General features: G+C 44.7%; 1 protein-coding gene and 2 non-coding genes across 4 annotated transcripts; all 3 read left to right on the top strand.

Moving 5' to 3' along the window:
• The first annotated feature begins 147 nt into the window (after window positions 1-147).
• On the top strand, window positions 148-20,379 carry DARS2 (aspartyl-tRNA synthetase 2, mitochondrial). Of its 2 annotated transcripts, none has more exons than XM_069737829.1 (18): window positions 148-270; window positions 2,530-2,676; window positions 2,760-2,859; window positions 3,690-3,756; window positions 4,375-4,476; window positions 5,686-5,781; window positions 5,890-6,013; window positions 7,599-7,645; window positions 8,141-8,247; window positions 13,792-13,861; window positions 14,606-14,785; window positions 15,098-15,205; window positions 16,278-16,340; window positions 16,998-17,150; window positions 17,245-17,463; window positions 17,727-17,837; window positions 18,023-18,098; window positions 19,487-20,379. In XM_069737829.1, the coding sequence occupies exons 2-18, from the start codon at window positions 2,538-2,540 to the stop codon at window positions 19,645-19,647; spliced, it is 1,923 nt and encodes a 640-aa protein (XP_069593930.1). In that variant the 5' UTR covers window positions 148-270; window positions 2,530-2,537; the 3' UTR covers window positions 19,648-20,379. The 2 variants fall into 2 exon arrangements, with proteins under 2 accessions (XP_069593930.1, XP_069593929.1); XM_069737828.1 differs by having other exon boundaries at window positions 224-362.
• LOC138648509 (small Cajal body-specific RNA 3) lies at window positions 6,190-6,323 on the top strand. Its single transcript, XR_011315122.1, has one exon. It is a non-coding gene; the product is annotated as a small Cajal body-specific RNA 3 (non-coding RNA).
• LOC138648510 (small Cajal body-specific RNA 3) lies at window positions 7,812-7,945 on the top strand. The gene has a single exon (XR_011315123.1). It is a non-coding gene; the product is annotated as a small Cajal body-specific RNA 3 (non-coding RNA).
• Window positions 20,380-21,002: the final 623 nt, after the last annotated feature.

Below are 21,002 nucleotides of genomic sequence, written 5' to 3'. Positions count from 1 at the left end.
TTTTCAAAATTTGCCCCGGAAATTATCTCAGCCCGAAGCGAAGACGAGGCTTGGAACACAAACCAATTCCAAATGACGTAATCGAACAACTTTGCCTCTGCGCCCCCAGTAAACATGGCCGCTGCGAACGCCCTGACTGGAATGCGTTTGGTTCTAATGGGGCACGTGACTGCTCGAGTTCTAGCAGCTTTGATTGCGCCTGGGTCAGGTTTGGTTTCACAAGGACACTCGTCTCACTCGCCCGGCGGCGGCGGCGGCGGCATGTGACAGGTCAGTGCGGGGAGACGACGCTCGTTCTGTTACTTTATACGGGGGGTATGCAGCACTGCAGCTCGGTTCTGTTCACTCACCTGCAATACCAGGTACGGCCAGTGCACAGAGGGGCGCTGTTACCAGCAGAGACCACCATGTCCTCATCCTGGACGTCACCTAAAACTTCTTGCCTTACAAAAGCTATCACTTATTTCTTATTTGCTTTTCAGTTAATACTTGGTTCAGTTCTTATTTTTCGGGGTCCGGGCTGTCGCTCTTATGGTCACCACCTTGGGGGTTCTACAATTTTTGAATACTTTTATTTATTTTTATTTTTTATTATAAAATTTTTGGGGGAGGTGAAGTAATTGGAAAAACTGTGATTCTGCACTTCTGATATCACCTCATATCACTGTTTGTTTTAAATATTCCAATATTAGTTTAGACAGATGGAATATGGGAAGTTTTATATTCTGGAGATCCTATGTACATCCTGGAGAAGGGGCAGATTATATATATATATATATATATCTCCTATATAATGGTCTAAGGGTCACTTCCATCCTTCTGTCTGTCACAGATATTCAATGGTCGCGGCCTCTGTCTGTCATGGAATCTAAGTCGCTGATTGGTCTCGCCAGCTGCTATATATATATATATATATATATATATATATATATATATATATATATATATATTATAATCTGCCTGTACAAAAAGTTTTAGTCATGCTGCAAAGTGACAGTACTTTGAAAACAGTAATGATAATAGTTTATTAATGAACAAAATATATAAAAAGTGAATGAACAAAAGAGAAATGTAGATCCCATCAGTATTTGGTGTCTGTGGTCGGTTCTCCGAGATGTTTGGAACAACCTTCCTGCCGAGTTCCTACAGAACCTGTGTGCAGTAACTGGAAGAAGTGACGGAGACAAAGTGCGGTGACACTAAGTATTGATTGGATTCTTCTATTTTGTTCATTTGCTTTCTATTTTGTTCACTGATAAAAATAATCTAGTAACACTTCTATTTTCTAAAGATTTTTTTATTGTGGAGCAATTTTTACACACCTGCCTAAAAGTTTTGCACAGCGTGTGTGTGTATATATATATATATATATATATATATATATATATATATATATATATATATATATATTATAATCTATAATTCGAGTGTATTGTACACATTAACCCCTTAGTGACGGAGCCAAATTTTTGAAATCTGACCAGTGTCACTTTATGTGGTAATAACTCTAGAACACTTCAATAAATCCCAGTGATTTTGAGACTGTTTTTTTTCATGACACATTATACTTTATGATAATGGTAAATTTAGGTCAATATGTTTAGTGTTTATTTATAACAAATATCTAAAATTTGAGAAAAATGTAAAAATTTTTTAGCAATTTTCTACATTTGACTGATTATCCCTTTAATCCAGATAGTCATACCACAGCAGACCATAAATAAATAACATTTCCCACATGTCGGCTTTACATCAGCACCATTTGTAAAATGTTCTTTTATTTTGTTAGCATTTTAGGAGGTTTAAAAATGTAGCAGCAATTTTTCATTTTTTCAAGGAAATTTACAAAATTTATTTTTTTAGGGACTTATCCATGTTTGAAGTGACTTTAGGGGTCTCATATATTGGGAAACCCCCAAACGTGATACCATTTTAAAAACAGCACCCCCTGACATATTGAAAACTGCTGTCAGGTAGTTTATTAACCCTTCAGGTGCTTTACAGGAATTAATGCAAAGTGGTATGACAGAAATGAAAATGTGTATTTTTATCACCTAAATGCCGCTAACTTCTGAACAGATTACAACAGCCGTCAGACTCTAAGGCCGCTATTTGGTCGTGAAGTGCCATGGCAAACATCAGGACCACACAGTCATGATCTGAGGGCACCAATTGGGATAAAGAGGAAGCCCCCACACTCTGTTAACCATTTATAATGATGTAGTCACTAGTTACAGCAGCATCCAAGGGGTTAAACAGATTTGGACGGTGCAAACACTGATCATGGCTGATGCAGCAAGTTGTCAGCTATAAAGTGTACAGCCGACAGCTACTGGATTGTCACCTGTATGGGGAGGCTATTCTCTTATATCTCAGGTCAGTTAAAAGACGTATTGGCTGTCATTAAGGGGTTAAGCGCAGGCTGCCCGTCCGTGCTCTCACCTGTCAGTCCTTGATGGGACGTCTTCCTCGTATCTGCGCCGTCCTTCTTCCTTTGTAGGATCCACGACTCGTTCCATTGTTTTATAGGGCAGATAATGGCTCTTCGTACCGGTGTGAAACTGTTTTTGAGCTGCAGCTTCTTACGGAGACGACCGGGGATCAGGACATTGTGTGTAACACATCGGAGCAATGCTGGGAGTATCCCCACAAGTCACCAGCCCCCCAGGACCTCCGGTAATGGACATGTGATAATACACTGACTACGTGTCCTATATCTGTGTATATATAGTTATTACCTTCTTTACTATTTCTATCAGATTTCAGCAGCTTCGCCTTCCGATCTCACACGTGCGGTGAGCTGCGCCCGGCTCATGTGGGGCAGGAGGTGACGTTGTGCGGATGGCTCCAGTATCAGAGGTGACTGGGCAGCGAGTACTTTATGCTTTTAATAGTTATTTTGGTTATAGTTTTTGCTTTTTTTCCCAGAGTTTCAGTTCTGCTGAATCTCTCTGAAGACGTCCAAGTCATTAAATAACGAGACTCTGATATCGTTAGTATTGGGCATTTAGGTGACTAAGGCGCTAACCACGGATTATACTGAGCAGCACCGCACATCACAGTGCTGTCACGTGGTGGCACCCAGCTTACCATATGTGGGGCACATCCGTTGTCAAAATCCCAAAGATGCTGGGTTTTCCATGCACATAGCAAATGTAAAATGGTCCTCTTGCATCTTAGCATTTTTCTTTCTGTAAAATACCTAAAAATTGGTGTCTCCGTCCATCTCATCCACTAATAATGTTTAGGGTATGTGCACACGTTGCAGATATCCTGCAGAACTGCAGCTTTTTTTTTCCGCGCAGAAATGCTGCAGATTTGCAAGTGATTTACAGTACAATGTAAATCAATGGCAAAATAAAAATGCTGTGCTGATGGTGCTGAAAAATCTGCACAGAAAACGCAGCAGATTCAAAAAAGGACCATGTCACTTTTTTGTGCAGATCTGCTGCGTTTCTGCACCCATTCCATAATAGAAATCTGCAGGGGTAAAAAAAAAGGAAGAAATCTGCACAAAAATCTGCAACGTGTGCACAGACCAAAAAAAGGTGCCGATTCCGACCTGCGTTTTCTGTCAAGAAATTCAGAATCTGCACAGGAAATTCCACAGTCAAATCTGCAACGTGTGCACATAGCCTTAGTGTCCGCTCCGTCCCGTTATTGATAGGTGTTCTGTATTTCTTTTGCAGACATGATCTATTTCTCGTGCTCAGAGATTCGCACGGACTGATCCAGGTTGTTCTTCCTGCTGATGTAGTAAGTGATGTATTCATTGGGACTCTGGAAGGTGATAGATGATTATCACTGAAGGGGTCGTCCGCTACATAAAGATTGATAGAAGAACAAAACTATAACTGAAATATAAAGGACAGGATATAAGAGCCTAAGTACTGGCCCAGCATCTCCTGCTGTCCCATGTCAGTGTTCCATTTATCTGTCAGACATGTTTATTTCCAATCTGAGTTAAATAAACACTCTAGGTGTTGTAGTCACACACTTGTTCTAGCGCCCCCTGGTGTTCTTTTTAGAATGTCCACCGAACGCGACCAGTCTGGTGGTCAGACATGCTCAGTAGCTCAGCCCCATCGCTCAGATCCTCTTGTCTACAAGTGATGGAGAGATTACTGATCTTGTGCAGCCGATAATAGAAGCGGCTTCTCTCCAGCAGTGATGTGTGGGAGAACCTGGTATCATGTATGCAAAAAAACATTATTTAGAGCATGCTACAATTTGGGGAAAAAAATAACTCACACCCCTCCTAAAGTGCAAAGGGCTAAATTGCTGCAGTGATGGAGTAGCGGGTATAAGTCCTAGCGTCTCTGATCGTTCTCATTAGTGATCACTCCTCTGGGCTTCTGTGCTTTGTGTTACTAGGAAGGTTCTCGGCTAAAGGAAATGACGAGTGCAGTCCCATTGGAGTCTGTGCTGTTGGTAAAGGGGACGGTCATACCCCGACCATCGGGCCAACAGAATCCGGTGAGTCTGTTCAGAATATACTGACAATAATACAGACATTATATGGAGGAAAGTACAAGTCCACGTGTCCTAATCATTGAATGTAGGTTCTTTGTCCGGCCCCATCGCCCCCAGTGTATAACCTCCAGCCCTTATCCCACCGGTGTATAACATCCAGCCCTTATCCCACCAGTGTATAACCTCCAGCCCTCACCAATGCCGTCTACTAACGCCATAGAACTGCTGGTGCGGAGCTCACTGATAATAGGTCCCTGTGAGACAGCGGGGTAACAAGTCCGTACATGACGTTTCTTCCTCCTAAACCTTTCCCCATCACCTGTGACTGATGTTATTGAGAAGTGGGAGGAAGCGCAGCAACTCAGCCATGAAGTGGAGACCCCGTAATGTTACAGAGCGGGGGGCTAAGTGCTGAGGAGCAGAAAAGTCACCAACTCTCTGCTGACCCCATAACTGCAGAGTCCAGACCTCCTCTGGCTTTAACATCTGCAAAAACACTGCGCCCCCACCAGGAGCTTCATGGCCGAGCAGTTGCATGCAGCCTTACATCACCAAGCACAATGCCGAGCCTCGGATGGAGTGGTGTAAAGCCGCCACCACTGGACTCTGGAGGAAACGTGTTCTGTGCAGTGACGGATCACACCTCTTTATGTGGTGTCTGGAGGAATCTGGGTTTGACAAATATAAGGAGAATGTTACCCCCTGCATTGTGCCATCTGTAATATTAATCTTTTAACCAGACATTTTGTACAATTTTAGCTTCCATTTTTGTGGGAACAGTTTGGAGAAGACCCTTCTATGCTCCCCATGACTGTCCTAAGTCCACAAGGTCCATGTAGTCATGGTTGGTGGAGTTTGGTGGGAAGTACATGACCGGCCGCACAGCTCCTTTGAGATGACCTAGATCGGAGATTCTGAGCCCGGCCTCCCCCAACATCAGGGTCTGACCTCACAAATTCTCCTCTGGATGAAGGGGCAGAATCCCACCGATACAACCCAGAATCTTCTATAAATCCTCCCCAGAAGAGCGGGAGCCGTTATATGTGCTGACTCCATATTAATGTGTATGGATGTAGATTGGGGTCAGAGATTATCCTGTGGTATAATGGGGGGGGGGGGCACATACTTCTGTCCATATAGTAAATGACGAGCGGTAATCTTATCACCTATAACTGTGCGATCCGCTGACTTTTGCTTCGTTTTCTTTTTTAGAGAATGGCCACAGGAGCGATTGAAGTTGAAGCCAAGGAGGTCCGCGTCCTGAACGCCTGCAGGAAGCTGCCGTTTGAGATTAAAGACTCTGTGAAGGTTCATTGTTGCTGTAAATGTTCCCTTACGCTCTGCTTAATATTTCTGCGCTGATTTCTCGCACTCCGGCACCAAATGATATAATCGATCCATTGCTTTTTCTTTTAGAAATCGGAGTCGCTGAGAATGCAGTACCGATACCTGGACCTGCGCAGCGCCCAACTCCAGCACAACCTCCGGCTCCGGTCCACCATGGTCATGAGGATGAGGGAGTATCTGTGCAATCAGCATGGTAAGCGCCACGACTACATACTGCACCCTGAGACGTCCGTGCTGCAGAACAAAGATAGGCAGGCTGCCCGCTGTACATGAGCTCGTCCTGTCCGGGCACCAGTGACGAGAGACCCGGAGATGCTTCTCAGCGCCTCCAGGAGTCACAGCCATGACTGTAACACATAATTACCAGCATGTGGAAGCCGAGTGACTCCTCGTGTGCAGGTGCAGTGTCTGCCCGCGGTACGAGGCTTCCTATAGTAATGTCCTGGAGATCTCTGTCTGGTTCTGTAGAGCGCGCAGAGCCGGATCGTTCCTCTCCAGACACCAAAAGTACAAATAAGTTTTTATTTATTTTAATTTAAACATTTAACTTTTCAGTAATGTTGTATTAGAAATGTTGCCCTATTTGTTTTTTACAGCCTCTATTTATCATCGTGCAAAGCAGCCTGCAGAATGAGTTACCAGTGAGTCCATCAGTGAGCTGCTTCTGGTGGCAGAGTTCTCCTGAGCTATCTTCTATATAGAGCGATATAAATTGGCATAGAAGTTACAGATTCTTCCATTAGGACAAGGTCTCGCTGATAGATTCACTGCTAACTTATTCTGCATGCGGCTGTGTACAGTGATACATAGAAGCTTCAGAAGTCTAAAATGCTGAAATCCAGTTGCAAAAATATGATTTTAGTAAGAAACCGATGCATTTAAGTAAGTCCTCTAAGCCGGTCTGTAGTCCAAGAGACGCGCGGACTGACATGGCCGGCTACGGAGAAGTTTGACATGGAACTAACAAATATGCTTGTGGCCCAGGTTCAGCTTGCAAGACATTAATGTCACCACATGGCCCTGTCAGCATTGCTTACTGGAGGTTTTAAAGGATGTTGTTTTTTTGTTTTAATAAACTGCACAAGTTAACAAAAAATGTGCAGTTTTCCACAGTGATGACCTTGTTAAATAATTTTGAGAGATATATATATATATATATATATATATAGATTTAAAAATGTTTAACTTTTTAGCTTTTACAGTTTCTTTACCTTCTTGGATATTGCTGACTGCAGAATGAGTTAACTGAGAATCCATAAGTCAGCTTCTTATGGTGGAGAGGTTGTCATTGTTATCATTTTTTTTTTTTTTTTTTAAACTGTTTGTTATATACTGTCATGGAAAAACAAGATATATTATAACATTGTTAATAATCAGAGTTCTTGTAAAAAATGAAACTGTCATTTCGAAAGGTTAAACTTTTCTTGTATTAGCCAATTTATCAACAATAATTTCTTAGCTATCTTTTAATGATGACGTCAGATTTGTGACCACAGAACACATCAGAGTTTGTTGTAAAACACATGAATTACCACACAATCTCTCCATCGGAACGAGCTCACTGATGGATTCTCAGTTAACTCATTCTGCAGTCCGCAATGTGCAAAGAAGCAGTCTGTAATAGCCAAGTGGGACATCATTTTTAATGACCCCAATTGAGAAAATTGCAGTTAAAAAAAAAAAAAAGTGTCCTCTGTCCCTGACTTTTCAGTATTTTCCCAGTAGAGGTATGTGTTATTTATATGCTAATGTGAAGCTTGACTAATCCTTTGTTTTAGGCTTTGTGGATGTGGAGACTCCCACCCTGTTCAAGAAAACTCCGGGGGTATGTATGTGCTGTGCACCCGGGGGTATGTATGTGCTGTACTCCAGGGACTGCAGCGATGGCTGTGTGGTTACATCCTGCTATTTGTGAATGAATAGACCGCCGGAGACCCTGGTTCGAATCCCGGTAGCGACTGATGAGTGATAGTAACACATAATTTCCAGCGTGTGGAAGCCGAGTGACTCCTCGTGTGCAGGTGCAGTGTCTGCCCGCGGTACGAGGCTTCCTATATAAATGTCCTGGAGATCTCTGTCTGGTCCTGCACAGCGCGCAGAGCCGGATCGTTCCTCTCCATACACAGCTTTTTATACACAGAAACCTTCTTGTTTTGTATCTCACCAGTAGGATTCATAGTACGGGAACGGCTGAAGTAGCAATTCCATGCCATGAATAAGGGACCGATATCGTGAGCGCCTGTCACTTCTCAGGGCGGTGCACGGACGGGTGCGAACACCCAGAATGTCGCATATCAGTCGTGGGTTCTGTCTGTTTCAGGGAGCGAAGGAATTCTTGGTGCCGACACAGGAGCCCGGCAAGTTCTACTCCTTACCCCAGAGCCCCCAGCAATTCAAGCAGCTGCTTATGGTCGGCGGCCTGGACAGGTAAGAGGGTTGTATGCAGCCTGAAGCGCCCCCTGGTGTCTGATTATAGAAATGCACTGAAGCGCCCCCTGGTGTCTGATTATAGAAAAGCGCTGAAGCGCCCCCTGGTGTCTGATTATAGAAATGCACTGAAGCGCCCCCTGGTGTCTGATTATAGAAATACACTGAAGCGCCCCCTGGTGTCTGGTTATAGAAATACACTGAAGCGCCCCCTGGTGTCTGGTTATAGAAATACACTGAAGCGCCCCCTGGTGTCTGATTATAGAAAAGCGCTGAAGCGCCCCCTGGTGTCTGGTTATAGAAATACACTGAAGCGCCCCCTGGTGTCTGATTATAGAAAAGCGCTGAAGCGCCCCCTGGTGTCTGGTTATAGAAATACGCTGAAGCGCCCCCTGGTGTCTGGTTATAGAAAAGCGCTGAAGCGCCCCCTGGTGTCTGGTTATAGAAATACGCTGAAGCGCCCCCTGGTGTCTGGTTATAGAAATACGCTGAAGCACCACCTGGTGTCTGGTTATAGAAATACACTGAAGCGCCCCCTGGTGTCTGATTACACAGGGTGGAGCGCGGTAATTTGCTTTTTTGCACTGCATGCTGTGGTGGCACTGTCGGTCGAAGAGAGGGGAGAGTGGGTGTGGCTTACAGTGGCTGATGGGAGATTTGTATTCCTCTGCCTTTCAGTTGCCATCATGCAGTGGACACGTGAGGAGAGGTCATTTTGTGTTGAAGCGTATTTTTCAAATGCCCACTCGATCATTGCAGTGCAGCGTGCTTTTCGTTTACAATTCGCTGTTCCTCCACGCGGACGTGTTCCTGGACGGCAATCAATTGTAAATTGGGTGAATGCATTCAGAACAGCAGGGAATGTGTCATGTGTACGAAGGGGACCTGAGAGAAGGATTACAACACCACAAAACATCGAGAGAGTTAGAGCAGCAGTACTGCAATCTCCGAAACGCTCTGCTCGGAAGCAATCATTTGCTCTTGGCATTTCAAGACGTTCTCTCCACCGGATTCTTCATGATGAACTGAATTTTCACCCGTATAAAATGTGCGTGGTCCAACATTTGTCAGCATGGGACTATTTGACACGGCGGACCTCTTGTGAAGACATGTTAGCAACGATACCCCGTGACGCAATTGTGTTTTTTTCTGATGAGGCACATTTTCACCTCAGTGGGTGTGTAAACAAACAAAATATGCGTTACTGGAGTGAAACAAACCCCAGAGAAGTTCACGAGAGACCTCTGTATTCGGACCGCGTCACTGTGTGGTGCGCCATATCACGAGTAGGCATCATTGGTCCTTACTTTTTTCAGGATAATGGTCGTGCCATAACTGTGAACTCCGAACGGTACTTGTCTATGATACAGGATTATTTTCAGCCGGCTCTTGAGGCAATGGAACTAGAGGATACATGGTTCCAACAGGATGGTGCCACTGCGCACACAGCGAGGGTTACCATGAATTGTTTGAGGCAAATGTTTCCTGGACGGCTTATCTCTTTGAGGGGAGATGTGACCTGGCCAGCACGCTCACCAGATTTAGCCCCATGCGATTTTTTCCTTTGGGGTTACCTGAAGTCTAAGGTGTATATCAACCGTCCCAACACCTTGGAAGACCTAAGGAACAATATTGAAGCTGAAATTGGCAGAATACCAGTGGACATGCTTGTTAGAGTTCATGAAAACTTCAGAAAACGTATGCAGCAGTGTGTGGATAGCGAAGGTCGACATTTGCCAGATACACTATTTAAAACCATGTAATTTAAAAATTCCATTACTGTTCAGTATAATTAAAATATAAAATAAATTTTTCTAATGATCATAATTTTTTTATTTCATTCCCAAATCAGCAAATTACCACGCTCCACCCTGTAGATATATGGTGAAGCGCCCCCTGGTGTCTGATTATAGATATATGGTGAAGCGCCCCCTGGTGTCTGATTATAGAAATGCGCTGAAGCGCCCCCTGGTGTCTGATTATAGATATATGGTGAAGCGCCCCCTGGTGTCTGATTATAGATATATGGTGAAGCGCCCCCTGGTGTCTGATTATAGAAATGCGCTGAAGCGCCCCCTGGTGTCTGATTATAGATATATGGTGAAGCGCCCCTTGGTGTCTGATTATAGAAAGGCGCTGAAGCGCCCCCTGGTGTCTGATTATAGAAATGCACTGAAGCGCCCCCTGGTGTCTGATTATAGAAATGCACTGAAGCGCCCCCTGGTGTCTGATTATAGAAATGCACTGAAGCGCCCCCTGGTGTCTGATTATAGAAATGCACTGAAGCGCCCCCTGGTGTCTGATTATAGATATATGGTGAAGCGCCCCCTGGTGTCTGATTATAGAAAGGCGCTGAAGCGCCCCCTGGTGTCTGATTATAGATATATGATGATGCGCCCCCTGGTGTCTGATTATAGAAATGCACTGAAGCGCCCCCTGGTGTCTGATTATAGAAATGCACTGAAGCGCCCCCTGGTGTCTGATTATAGAAATGCACTGAAGCGCCCCCTGGTGTCTGATTATAGATATATGGTGAAGCGCCCCCTGGTGTTTGATTATAGAAAGGCGCTGAAGCGCCCCCTGGTGTCTGATTATAGATATATGGTGATGCGCCCCCTGGTGTCTGATTATAGAAATGCACTGAAGCGCCCCCTGGTGTCTGATTATAGATATATGGTGAAGCGCCCCCTGGTGTTTGATTATAGAAAGGCGCTGAAGCGCCCCCTGGTGTCTGATTATAGATATATGGTGAAGCGCCCCCTGGTGTCTGATTATAGATATATGGTGATGCGCCCCCTGGTGTCTGATTATAGAAAAGCACTGAAGCGCCCCCTGGTGTCTGATTATAGATATATGGTGATGCGCCCCCTGGTGTCTGATTATAGAAATGCACTGAAGCGCCCCCTGGTGTCTGATTATAGAAATGCACTGAAGCGCCCCCTGGTGTCTGATTATAGATATATGGTGAAGCGCCCCCTGGTGTCTGATTATAGAAAAGCACTGAAGCGCCCCCTGGTGTCTGATTATAGATATATGGTGAAGCGCCTCTGGTGTCTGATTATAGAAATGTGCTGAAGCGCCCCCTGGTGTCTGATTACAGATATATGGTGAAGCGCCCCCTGGTGTCTGATTATAGATATATGGTGAAGCGCCCCCTGGTGTCTGATTATAGATATATGGTGAAGCGCCCCCTGGTGTCTGATTATAGATATATGGTGAAGCGCCCCCTGGTGTCTGATTATAGAAAGGCGCTGAAGCGCCCCCTGGTGTCTGATTATAGATATATGGTGATGCGCCCCCTGGTGTCTGATTATAGAAATACACTGAAGCGCCCCCTGGTGTCTGATTATAGAAATGCACTGAAGCGCCCCCTGGTGTCTGATTATAGAAATGCACTGAAGCGCCCCCTGGTGTCTGATTATAGAAATGCACTGAAGCGCCCCCTGGTGTCTGATTATAGAAATGCGCTGAAGCGCCCCCTGGTGTCTGATTATAGAAATGCGCTGAAGCGCCCCCTGGTGTCTGATTATAGATATATAGTGAAGTGCCCCCTGGTGTCTGATTATAGAAATGCGCTGAAGCACCCCCTGGTGTCTGATTATAGATATATGGTGAAGCGCCCCCTGGTGTCTGATTATAGATATATGGTGAAGCGCCCCCTGGTGTCTGATTATAGATATATAGTGAAGTGCCCCCTGGTGTCTGATTATAGAAATGCGCTGAAGCACCCCCTGGTGTCTGATTATAGATATATGGTGAAGCGCCCCCTGGTGTCTGATTATAGATATATGGTGAAGCGCCCCCTGGTGTCTGATTATAGAAAAGCGCTGAAGCGCCCCCTGGTGTCTGATTATAGAAATACGCTGAAGCGCCCCCTGGTGTCTGATTATAGAAATACGCTGAAGCGCCCCCTGGTGTCTGATTATAGAAATACGCTGAAGCGCCCCCTGGTGTCTGATTATAGAAAAGCGCTGAAGTGCCCCCTGGTGTCTGATTATAGAAATACGCTGAAGCGCCCCCTGGTGTCTGGTTATAGAAATACACTGAAGCGCCCCCTGGTGTCTGATTATAGAAATGCACTGAAGCGCCCCCGGGTGTCTGATTATAGATATATGGTGAAGCGCCCCCTGGTGTCTGATTATAGATATATGGTGAAGCGCCCCCTGGTGTCTGATTATAGATATATGGTGAAGCGCCCCCTGGTGTCTGATTATAGAAATGCGCTGAAGCGCCCCCTGGTGTCTGATTATAGATATATGGTGAAGCGCCCCCTGGTGTCTGATTATAGATATATGGTGAAGCGCCCCCTGGTGTCTGATTATAGATATATGGTGAAGCGCCCCCTGGTGTCTGATTATAGATATATGGTGAAGCGCCCCCTGGTGTCTGATTATAGATATATGGTGAAGCGCCCCCTGGTGTCTGATTATAGATATATGGTGAAGCGCCCCCTGGTGTCTGATTATAGAAATGCGCTGAAGCGCCCCCTGGTGTCTGATTATAGATATATGGTGAAGCGCCCCCTGGTGTCTGGTTATAGAAATGTGCTGAAGCGCCCCCTGGTGTCTGATTATAGAAATGCGCTGAAGCGCCCCCTGGTGTCTGATTATAGAAATGCACTGAAGCGCCCCCTGGTGTCTGATTATAGAAATGCACTGAAGCGCCCCCTGGTGTCTGATTATAGAAAGGCGCTGAAGCGCCCCCTGGTGTCTGATTATAGATATATGATGATGCGCCCCCTGGTGTCTGATTATAGAAATGCACTGAAGCGCCCCCTGGTGTCTGATTATAGAAATGCACTGAAGCGCCCCCTGGTGTCTGATTATAGAAATACACTGAAGCGCCCCCTGGTGTCTGATTATAGATATATGGTGAAGCGCCCCCTGGTGTCTGATTATAGAAAAGCGCTGAAGCGCCCCCTGGTGTCTGATTATAGATATATGGTGAAGCGCCTCTGGTGTCTGATTATAGAAATGTGCTGAAGCGCCCCCTGGTGTCTGATTATAGAAATGCGCTGAAGCGCCCCCTGGTGTCTGATTATAGATATATGGTGAAGCGCCCCCTGGTGTCTGATTATAGAAATGCGCTGAAGCGCCCCCTGGTGTCTGATTATAGAAATGCACTGAAGCGCCCCCTGGTGTCTGATTATAGATATATGGTGAAGCGCCCCCTGGTGTCTGATTATAGATATATGGTGAAGCGCCCCCTGGTGTCTGATTATAGATATATGGTGAAGCGCCCCCTGGTGTCTGACTATAGAAATACACTTAAGCGCCCCCTGGTGTCTGATTATAGAAATACACTGAAGCGCCCCCTGGTGTCTGATCATAGAAATACGCTGAAGCGCCCCCCTTTGTCAAAACAAATTAAACAGAAATTTGCATAATAAGTTATATTGAATATTAAATCTGTCTCCAGTATTGCCGGGTGTAAGTGTTCGCCGATCCCCAGTGCCTCCATGTTCTCTCTTGTAGTCTTACAATTAAATGTGCTGTAGGAATTCATTGGTACAGATGCAAATAAAATAATATAATGTTTTGTTAGATACTTCCAGGTAGCCCGTTGTTATCGAGATGAAGGGTCGAGACCGGATCGACAGCCGGAATTCACGCAGGTAAGTGATATAAATTGATAAAGTGCGTATTACATACAGGCCGCGTCATAATCCAGGAGAACTGCATTGAGTGATAGACATTAAAGGAGTATTCCCGTTACAGTAAGTCATTACCTATATCCACACGATAACGTCTACAGTGCTGGTGGTCCTGCAGCTGAGACCCCCACCAATTGCTAGAACCGCACTCTGCTTTCTCCTGCGTTGCCATAGAGATAGAATGCAGCAGCGGTCGGGCTTGTACACTGCACTATCATTCAGACAGGGGACAACAGGCTCGTTTGTGGAAGTTTCAGTAGCTGGACCCCACAAATCTAGAATTTATCCCCTATCCCGAGGGTCAGTAATAACGTATTGTTACCAGAATACCCCTTTACAATGTTCATCTACCACCTGTCTCTTCTGATGTCTGGTATATAGCTGTTCACCAAATGTAGCAATGGATAGAGGGTGACCCCACCGACACCCGCTTATCTCCTGGCATTGGGCATTGACTTCTAGCATGCTGATCCGTGTTTTCCTTCACATCTGCCACCCGTGGACAGTTTGGAGGTTGCTCTTCACCTTCGTCCAAGTTCACGCCTGTGTCAATTCTGAACTGCAATGTGAACGGGGCCTAAGGTTGTGGGAAAATCTGTCTTCCTCCTTGTGTTCACACCTTTATGATTCACAATTTACTCCCAAATGCTGTAAGTTACTGAACTTTTTGTGCATCTAATGCATTTGGCACTTTTTGTTCCTAAGGTTGATATCGAAATGTCCTTTGTGGACCAGCTGGGGATCCAGAGGCTGGTGGAGGGCTTATTGCGGTACTCATGGCCAGAAGAAAAAGGAACTCTACCTGATCCATTCCCAATGATGTCTTACGCGGAGGCCATGAGCAGCTATGGAGTAGATAAACCCGACACTCGCTTCCAAATGAAGGTAACATGATGCTTATACCACACTGATATGTGAACAGAAATGGCTGCGGACCTAAAAAATATTAGGACCATCCAGATTCTGGCCATCCAGATGCTGACCCTGCCCATCCAGATGCTGACCCTGCCCATCCAGATGCTGACCCTGCCCATGCTGTTTTTATAGATATAACATAGACTGAACTATATTGATGTGTATACACATGATATATACAGATGTTATCCTGCTGGAGTCGTGTATGAATGTCCTGTACAATGCCCGGGATGAGCCTTGTAATGGAGGATTCCTTATATAACAGTCCATTTTCTTCACCAGATCACCGATGTGACCGAGCAGATCAGGACCTTGCCTTTGAGATTTATAAAAGAAGCTCTCGGTAAACCCCAGGGATGTGTGAAAGCCATAAGAGTCCCAGATGGAGCGGTGAGTCCGCCACAGCGGAGCAGCAACATGTTTGTACTCTTTAAGTGTACATATTAAAAAAAAAAAATATAATAAATATAATTTTCCTCTTCTTTTTATTTTTTTTTGATAAATAAAGGGGTTGTACCCTTTCAAAAATGTTGCCTTCAGACTCTGTGGGAGGCAAAAGAAAATTAGACCGACCTGCCTCTTGACACTGCTCCGGTGATTGTGTGCAGCAAAGAAGTCACGTCTACAGCGCTGCAGTCAATCTCTGATCTCTGCAGTTTTTTGTCTTTGCTGCTCTGGAACAATAATCTGTGAAATGAGACAACCCCATTTAACATAATGGCCTCTATAAGAGTGACCTAAAAAGTGGAAGCAGTCAGCTCTACAGCTTCCTCCGATTCCCCATCCGTAGCCCTCTTTTGAGAAGTATATGTGAGGTCTTTAGGAGAACTCCTGGGAATGATGACGCCTGCCCACGATCTCAGACGGGAGAGCAGGTCATAGAGAAGAGTTACCTGTCAGTTACGGACAGGAGGCCGGCAGTGGCGGGAGGGAAAAAAGGCCGGAGAGATGCAAGCACAGTCCAAGCCCCAGCACCTGTGAGCTTATTTGGGGCTTTCTTAGATTTCCTGTGTTTTTAAGAAAATCCACATTTACATTAGCCACAATGGTCATTAGACCCAGACACAATCTTTAGTATCGAAGCATCTAATGAGCGTGTGCAAAGGTCATTGTAAAGGAGGAGCAGGAGAGCTGTGACATATTGGTGAATCAACTGTGTAGAGGTGTTGCCTGTTACTGTAATCCTGTCTCTGATGATCATCAACCTGCTGAAAACTTCCTGAAAAGACAGCAATTATGAGTGTAAAAAAAACCCCCAAATAGGAGCCAGTGTGAAAATGACAAGATTACATATTTCAGCAAGCATAATAAATGAATAATTAACCCACACAGTCACAGGGATCAGCCCATCAGTGACCATAGCCGTCATGTATAATTTCTGTATCACGCAGTCCAGCGTTCACACTCTGTGGTGCTGCGTTCACATTTTATGTTTTGATCCCTGTTTTTTTAATTCTTACAGATTTATCTAAAGGGAAAAGCATTGGATTCAATATTGCAGATGATCAGGGACCAGTGTAAGCAGGTATAGTAACAGGTTACCCTGTACGTGCTGTTAATAATGTCTAAATGTGTGTAAATATCCAATCTTGTGTGTCAAATTAAACATTTTTGACCAGTTTTAAGAGTATTTGCATTTTTTTTTAAAGGGAATTTTTCAGCAGTTTTTTTGCTGTTGAATATGAGAGCAGCATAATGTAGGGACAGAGAGCCTGATTCCAGGAATGTGGCACTTCTGTAGTTTCAATACAATCTGTGTTTTATCAGCATGTAATTCACTGGAGGACTACTTGTCTCCTGCCTCCCGGTCCAGCCACACCCCCACCTCTGATTGGCAGCTTGCTGACAGTATACACCGAAAGCTGCCAATCAGGGGTGTGGGCGGGGATTCTGACAACTGCTACATCTACAGTAGAGAAAACAGGGATTCTATCAAAAGTACTCCAATCAGCCCAGTAAATGATACATCGCTGGAATCAGGGTCTCAGCCCCTACATTAGGCTACATTCAGATTCCATTGCAAACATTTACTGCCAGATTCCCTTTAATATATTATACATTGTTTTATTATTGAGACTAATGCTTAAACAGTATTGTGAGCACCCCCTACTGGTGGTGATGCAATTCTCACGCTACTTCTTTCTCCCATGTATACAGCCATTACCGTATATATTTATTACAGGAGGTCCTGGCGGTTATAGTTGGATCTGATGGAGCCTGGAGATCTCCTCTTGGGAAGAATCTCACTGAAGAACTTCAGAAAGCTCTTGCAGATGACTCTGGGGCCACGGCTGAAGATCTCCTCCTGCTGGCGGCAGGGCCACGTGATGCAGCCGTGAGTGCCGGCTCTGTATTACTGTCAGCCGTGGCTGGTGACGTGGTCCAGGGCAGAGAAAGGCAATGGATTGTGTATCGTTTATCTCCCATAGTGCACTGCTTTAGGCAAGCTGCGCCTTGAAGTTGCCTCTCGACTAGAAGAATGTGGGGTCCCACTCCGGGACCCCAACACCTTCCACTTCTTGTGGGTAGTGGACTTTCCACTCTTTCTCCCAAAAGAAGAGAATCCGGGGGAGTTGGAATCTGCTCATCATCCATTCACTGCTCCCCACCCAGATGACATGGAGCTTCTGTACCAAGACCCGGCCAAGGTAAAGCTGTATGTGGACAGCCCCTCACCCTCCATGGACCCTGAAAGTCATGGAGTTCTTGTCATGATCTCCTGTGCATGTGTTCTCAAGTCGTCTCCAGATGTGTTACTATTATCTCCCATGTGATCGGACATGTTGAAATCCCATATGCCTGACCCTTCTTTCCCTCAGTGACAGCCGTCAGCGTAACAGGTCCTATGTATATGGGATCTGATGCTTGTCCTGTGGAAGCAGCCATTTTTCTCACTGACTTTATTTTTCAGGTTCGCAGTCAGCATTACGACCTGGTCCTAAATGGAAATGAGGTTGGAGGTGGCTCAATACGTATTCACAACTCGGAATTTCAACGTTGGGTTCTTCAAGACGTCCTAAAGGTCAGAGATTTTCCTATTAATGTGTTGTCAGGAAAAAAAAAGGATTTTTGGATTCACCTTAAAATCCTTCAGGCTTTTGTGTTACCACGATCTTTATTAAAAAAATAAAAATGAGAAATCTTGCAGTTTTTACACTGGCGACTGGGATATTTATTCACCTACAACTTGTCTCCATGTTCCTGCAGGAAGATGCGACTCTCCTATCGCACCTCCTAGAAGCGCTGGAGTCTGGAGCGCCCCCTCATGGTGGCATCGCGTTAGGTAATTGTCCAGCTCCATCAGATCTTTAATCCCGGTAACATGGGGTTCTCATACATGCAGACTTGGTCATTTTTAATAACCAAATATACAGAGGAAAGGTTTTGTCGTGTAGATGTGACTGTAAAGGATTGTCTGCTACTTTTATATTGGTAACTTCTCATCAGTATAAAATTGGTGGAGGCCAACACACGTCACCGATCATCAGGTGCCGCTGGAAGCGATACGTTTATGGAGAGGAGATGCCCACCTTTTTTTATAGAGATTGTGACCTGATCGGCAGCACCCGCCATGATGTATGGTGGCGATACAAGATGATCGTTGTAGGACCCTCGCAAATGTTATAAGGTCAGCCTATTCCTAGGCTATCCCGTCAGTATTGGGGTAGCGTCATACCTCCGTTTTGTCCACATTCGAGAAACTGACCGATTTATTCTGATCAGACTTTGGCATCAGTTTTATTTCATATATTTGAACAAAAAAAAAAATTCCAGCTTTTCTATAACGTCAGTCCGTGAAAATTTAACCGCACGATTTTTTTTTTTCACTGATTCGTAGACTTGTGTTGCCGATTTTGATCCGGACACTTGGATCAAAATTGGACATGTCACTTGTTTTTTTTTTTTCTCCTTGGACCACTAGACATAAACACAGCCCCATAGATAAGTATATTTACAAGCGCTGTCCATGAAAACTACGGCCGAGAAAATAGATTGTGTACGAGCATTAAAAATAGTGGAATGTCTCTTTTAGGCTTGGTTCCCATTGCGTTAATGGGAACACGCTAACGGACAGCGTTGCACAGCGAAATTAACGCCGTGCAACGCGTCCGTTAGCGCGGCCATTCACGGCAATGGGAACGCGCAGCACCAGCGCGTGCCATGTTCGGCATGCGCTAGCGACGCGCCGGTGTTTTGTGGCGCGCCGCGGACGCTGCTTGCAGCGTCCGAGGCGCGCCCGCGGTCCGTTCCCCGCTCTCGCAGATCGGGGATGTTACCGCGACCCCGGAACGCGGCCCCGGTAAAAACATTGCGTTAGCACTAGCAGATTGCACTAACGCAATGTGACCCTAGCCTAAGGGTCTGTGCAAGAACCACACATTTGGTGCTTGTAGCAGCAATGGATCCCACCTGCCGAGGTCAGGAACGTCTTTCCCAAATAATTACTGATGTCACACTACAGAATTGTATCCTGTTCTCTATATATAAAAAATATATACTGGTGTGAATGGGAGATGTTTGGAGCCAGTTGCAAAGATTAATACCAACTACTAAACTGTTCGTGCTCTTGCTCCAAACTATTGTTCTATTTGCCTAGAGTTATTGCAGTCATCTGTTTGATATTTGCACCTATCTATTAACCCATACATGACTGTTTTCCTCTATCTTTAGGATTAGATCGTCTCATCTCCGTTATTGTTGGAGCGCAGAGTATACGGGACGTCATCGCTTTCCCTAAGTCGTTCCGAGGCCACGATCTGATGAGTAAGGCACCGGACTATGTATTGTCTGCGGATCTGGAGTCCTATCACATACAGGTCACTTCTAAGTAATGAAGCTGGGAACCATTGCTGCTGGGATAAGATCGACTGGTTTCCCGTGAGTGGTTCTTTGTTATATACTGGGACCTTCCAGTTTACAATGGTGATCATCTGATGTAAGATGTTGAACGTGACGGCAGACACATTCCAAGTGAAGCGCACTTTATCATAGTTTTTAGGTGTGTCTTCTGGAAACCTGTTCTTGCAGAATTACATCATTCTTAAAAAGGGGCTGAATGCTGTAAAAGTGAACGGAAATCTACCTCCATTCTGGAAAACTGGGCTCCTTGGTCAGAATTGGTCTCCTGTAGGAGAGTTACATTGATTACAATGCTAATCTGCAAGCAAGAAGTAACCTGACTGTAGTGGCGCCTGTGTCTGGAGAGGTCGTCTGCTTAGTGCGGATATTGTAGCTTTTTCGATGAATGGTGTAAGATCGATGGTGCTGTTATCAGATCTGTATTTTTCTTGAAATACAAGTATATATAGATTTATTGATGAGGTGGCTGCAACTGTCAGGTCAATGTGTGCATAAAGGAAAGACTTATATACATAAAGACTTTAATACATTGTGTTTTTGGGGCACATTTTTAAACTAAACATTTTTTTTGTCCCAAATTCATGAATTTTACGCAAAGTAAAATAATGTTTTTTTTCCTTTGACTGTCGTGACAAGTCCCACATTTTGCAGAATGTCACAAATTGCTCAAAATATTCTGACTTTCATAAACTGCATTCCTTACCTTAGAATGATATTTGCGCCTTTTTTTTAAAAGTTGCAAATGATAAAATAGGCAAAAACATCTGGAGACCTTTGAAGGAGTCGTCCACTATACAACAATGTCAAGCGAGCCCTTTTACCAAGCAGCGCTGGTTTCACTTCCCCCTCTCTCCTCTCCTTTGGAGAAATCAAGACATCAGGAGGAAAAGTGAGGTGCGGCTGCCATGTCAATAGGAGAGGAGAGCGAGGCCAACGCTGAAGTATAGTCACGAGATCCCTGGGAGAGTCAGTGCTGACAACGGTGGAATGGCGCCCGAAGTGGAGGCGAATATAGGTGTTAGTATTTTACATGGGGATTGGGAAGGGGTTGTCTGCATAGAGGTCAATCCCCTTAACTGAAAAAACAAAAAACACAAAATAGACTTTTTAGGTGTAAATAGGAAAGTGAATCGGGCACCTTAGGGTACCGTCACACTATACCATTTTTTTTTTTTTTAAATTCGTTTATTAATTGCAGAATAAATCAAATAATACACACATTTGCATTCATGTCCATCATTTACAAATAATCACAATGCATCGTCACTTCAGGAGTATTACAAAGAAATAACAAATGGTGTATGTCAATCATTAACATCCTATAAAT

This window comes from Ranitomeya imitator, chromosome 8, assembly GCF_032444005.1.
Source record: "Ranitomeya imitator isolate aRanImi1 chromosome 8, aRanImi1.pri, whole genome shotgun sequence".
NCBI classification, from domain to species: Eukaryota; Metazoa; Chordata; class Amphibia; order Anura; family Dendrobatidae; genus Ranitomeya; species Ranitomeya imitator.
This window is presented reverse-complemented; position numbering and strand designations above follow the sequence as displayed.

What these genes read in the sequence shown, in the direction of transcription:
- DARS2 (XM_069737829.1), top strand. Translation starts at nt 2,538, where the DNA reads ATGGCTCTTCGTACCGGTGTGAAACTGTTTTTGAGCTGCAGCTTCTTA. An exon ending in ACACTCGCTTCCAAATGAAG is followed by an intron (nt 14,786 to 15,097) that starts GTAACATGATGC and finishes TTTCTTCACCAG; the next exon opens with ATCACCGATGTGACCGAGCA. An exon ending in CAGGGCCACGTGATGCAGCC is followed by an intron (nt 17,151 to 17,244) that starts GTGAGTGCCGGC and finishes TATCTCCCATAG; the next exon opens with TGCACTGCTTTAGGCAAGCT.